This window comes from Castanea sativa, chromosome 4, assembly GCF_040712315.1.
Source record: "Castanea sativa cultivar Marrone di Chiusa Pesio chromosome 4, ASM4071231v1".
NCBI lineage: Eukaryota > Viridiplantae > Streptophyta > Magnoliopsida > Fagales > Fagaceae > Castanea > Castanea sativa.
The window spans coordinates 13,533,580-13,537,884 of record NC_134016.1 but is presented as its reverse complement, the minus strand read 5'-3'; the positions used below and the strand labels follow the sequence as shown (position 1 = coordinate 13,537,884).

Below are 4,305 nucleotides of genomic sequence, written 5' to 3'. Positions count from 1 at the left end.
AGGCCAGTCAACGTCCTGCAGATTCCAGATTAAGAAACATAAATAAAAAACCATTAAAAGAATGAAGAGGACGAAAACATGAACATGGATGGTGGGGTGGCTTAGTCTACAAGAGAGGCAAGTGAAAAGGAGCCCACCAAATAGAGAACCAATTATTAGGAACAGTTTCACAAATGGAACCAAAGGTTTGGTCTGTGGGCTCAAATTCTAATCCCATAATTTGGACTTCCCCAATCAGCAGCATAAGTAGGTTTGAGTTGCACGGTTTAACCAACTAACAACTCTAGCACCCACTCCTTAATCATATACATATATTTCTCTCTCTCTCTCTCCCTCTCTCATACCAAACTTGGGTTTGCATCATATATTTTCAACACATTAATCATTCTATCTTGCTCATAAAGCCAACAAGGTCCAATATAACTGACCCATTTTCATGTTTTCAATTTCATGCCCATAATAACAACGACATTATTCTCTTATTTATCCCAAACCTTGGCACTGTTTTCTTTAGCAAGTTTGTGAAGGGATAATGAAAGATCGTGCAGAGAGATTTGTGGTTCTTCCATTCTCCATTGGCTGCACTTCTGATGCAAGCGTTGCTCTTGGCACAACAAGTCAACCCAAGAAACCAAAACCAGAATCAAATCCTCCTGCACCAAGTATGATATATGTATCTCTTTCTCTCTTGCATTTTTGTTTGTTTTAGGCTAGAGGAATCTTTTTGCAGTGTTTGACTGCTTTTGTTGTTTGTTATCTTTTCACAAGGAAGACAAGAAGGAGAAGAAAAGTCATGTAGATCAAAATTGAAGAGTTCTAGTTTCTTGGCTCTGCCAAGGCCCAGCATAGCTGGAGGTATACAGCGAGTGATCAGGACTATCAAAAGTTTTTCTCAAATCTTTGGTAAGGGATGATTACTTGTTCAATGCTTTATCATATTGTTAATATGTGGTAACTACTAAGTAGTGATTTAATTAGGGAGGATAGAAAAGAGTTTAATTTACAAAATTGCACCATTTTTGTCCTCAAACAATTACAGGATGTCAAAATGGTTTCATTTAGCTAAATTCATTAATTTTTTTTTTAATTATTGAATATGTAAGTATAAAAACTTATTGATATCTTAATTTGATGATGAAGAGTAATAGTTATGTAGCACACGTCATAAGTTTAAATCCAATTGTATAACAAAAGATGCCGAAGTATCAATTAACTACCAATGTATTTATTTCCCCTATAAAAACCATTGGAATCTTAGGTACACACAAATGTGTACATATATAAAACACATATTGTTAAAAAAAAGACTTAACTAATTTAATAATGGTACTCTTGAAATGAATGCAATTAGGAATCTTTTTGTCTTCTTCTTAATTTTATAATGAAGAAAGTTTAGAAGCTGAGCATGGAGTTGATTCATACCATTGTTTTTCGTTTTCTGTTTTTGGCTGGTTCATCTATACATTCAACTTGTATGTTTGAGATAGCAGAAAATGATCTAGGTCATGTTTTAAAGTATTTCATACTTTTATGAGGTGGGACGTTATTCTAGAACTCAAATTTAATATTTGTTCTAGGTATGGGGGTAGGGAGACAATTATATGTTTGTTGGAAGTCCTGATGAATAGTTAGGTAGCCAACCTTGCCTTCTTAATTCTTAGCATTTAAATATCTCCAGGAGCAAGATAAGGTCAAAATTCCAGCCTATATTCCAAGGCTTGGGGGACCAAGGAAGCAGGCATCCATTAAAAGAGTGATCATTCCACCTCTTAATGTTGTGAAAAAAAAAGTAATTAAAAAAGACAAAAAAGAAGAAGAAGAAAGAGTTGACTAAAGATGAACTTCTAATCTATAATTACCAAAATTTGTTTTGTTATAATCTAAATGTGACATTATAGCCACCAACTTATTAAGATGACAGTTTCAGGTGATAGACAATCATTTTCACATAAATTTACCACTTTTATTTCCACCACTCACACTTTGTCATTTCAATAAATTGTTAAAACAGGTGTAAAAAAAGTTGTGTTCCTAAATTTGTTATAGGGTGATACATGTTAGCCAATACATAGGCATATTATTACACAATATTGGTCACCCTAAATTAAAACAGGTTTTAATTGGAAGAGGTGATCATGAAAAAGGCAGAGACGGTTTGGACCTTTAGTATTTTGCATAAAATGCTTGAGAAATTAGAATAGTTAACATTTTGACATAGAGAATTTGATCTAGGTAAATTATTGAGATAATCAGCCAAGTGCTTGAAGTCTATTGCTTTCTATTCTTTATTTGGAACAAAAAAGGTTTCCTAGCACTCCTTAAAAATACGAAAGTTTAAGAATAACTCGATAAAAGTTCTCATAAAAATTCAACTTAGGTTCTCCCCATCAAGAAAACTAGCTAGACAATACCAATGGTATAAGCCGCATTACTTTTTTGACAAAATTATATTGATGAAATAATGTATATGAACAATACAATATAAAGCCATTCAATTTCAATCTCACTGACATCATATTTGGTCTTCTTTCCTTCTTCTTTTTCTTTTTCCTTTTTCAAGTGATTGTTCTTTTTTAATATTTTCTTCTCTCACATAGCATTGAAGTTTTCTGTAATTTTTGAATTTGTTGTATTATTTTGAAGTGCTTACATGTTATATACTTTCCATGACATTTTTAGTTTACAAAGAAGAGATTGAAGAAATGGAAAAGGAAATGGAGATTGGATATCCAACAGATGTGAAGCACGTAACACACATAGGATTGGATGGGTCTACAACTACCAACCCAGTAAAGGGTTGGGAAAATCTCATAAACCCTGAAATACTTTCTTTCCCTTCAATTTCTTTAAGGCAATTCGAGCTGGCCATGGCAGCACAGACTCATGAACCTCTTGTTGTTGATCCCTCAAACTTTAGTTGAACACTTGAACATGAAATGATGATTATGATGATCTCACTCCTCCTTGTCCTCTAATAGTAGATACAAATTTGATGATTTCATTAGGTCTCTGGTCAAGACAAGTATAGTACTCTGAAAAATCACATGGGTGTTGTTCTCACTTCTTTCCAAAAAGCTAGTTAGGTGCTGAGATTATTGTTTCTTGTAGAGATTTTGCAAAATCTGATTGTAAGGATTTACTTGCATCATACACTGTTTGTCTTTTAACAGCTGGAGGGTCGTCTTTATTTAGCCTTGCATTTTTTTTTTTTTTGGTTGTTTTTAATATATAAATGATTTTGATCTATATGGTAGGATTTGGAATATGGCTCTTAAATAGCATCTATAATAAAATAGTATCAAGACACCAATAACTTTTTATTTATTTATTTAAGTATAAGTAAGATTTAATCCAAGTCATTTATTGAGAGTGACAAGAAATTTTGCCAATTATGTTAAATAAAACCCACTTGCATTCTATATTATCAGCGAGATGTTATTTGTCGGTGAGTCAAAGTTCAATTACATATATTTCGTACTAGACTAAACTTGTGAAATTTTGCTTCCATGACATTGATTGCTTCCCTTTACGAGAACCAAGGTTCAATATTCTTGTGAGGACAAAATTTGGTTACAAACTTGGTTGTAGTTAGTGACTACAACTCCTAATAAAACATTAACATGACTAAATATTTTGAAAATCTAACATATGGATTGTATGTTTTTTATGTTCTTAACACGCATGTCAAATTTCATGCCAATCAAATGCTATTTACTATTCAATTCATAAACTTATTTTTTATGCATAATTTTAGACTAAAAAAATTAAAAATTAAAAATTTAATTGATAACATAACTACAATCTTTAATCTTCTGCAAATTTCGCAGGCATGATTAATATGAGAAAAAAATATTATCCAAAGAAGAATTTCTCAAAATTTATATCCAATTAAAATATACCCCTATGAAATTATTATTATTATTATTTTTAAAATACCCCTTGGAATGTTTAAATCTTACATTTGACATATGATATTTTAGAGGATGATAAATTGATAACGGTATATATTGTTTTGTGGGACATACTTAAATCACATGAAATTAGACACAGAATTAATCTCGCTGTTGTAGCCCACTGTGTTGGGCTAATCCAATGTCAGATAGTCCATGTTGGGTATGGGGGGCTGTGTCGAGACAAGGTCAACCATTACGAGTGAAGCGGGGCTAATCCGTAATTCATATTTTATATATATATATATATATATATATATAGAGAGAGAGAGAGAGAGAGAGAGAGAGAGAGAGAGAGAGAGGGGTAAAACTTAGAGAAAATGCAATTATAATTTTAAATTAGAGTTTAATTTTG

The 4,305-nt window shown here is 32.0% G+C and overlaps 1 protein-coding gene across 1 annotated transcript; it reads left to right on the top strand.

Annotated features, from left to right (window-relative positions):
• The first annotated feature begins 215 nt into the window (after positions 1-215).
• On the top strand, positions 216-3,265 carry LOC142631928 (CRIB domain-containing protein RIC4-like). Its single transcript, XM_075806292.1, has 3 exons — positions 216-662; positions 769-903; positions 2,680-3,265. Exons 1-3 carry the CDS (start codon positions 533-535, stop codon positions 2,919-2,921), a joined length of 507 nt encoding a protein of 168 aa, XP_075662407.1. The 5' UTR covers positions 216-532; the 3' UTR covers positions 2,922-3,265.
• The last annotated feature ends 1,040 nt before the right edge of the window (positions 3,266-4,305 follow it).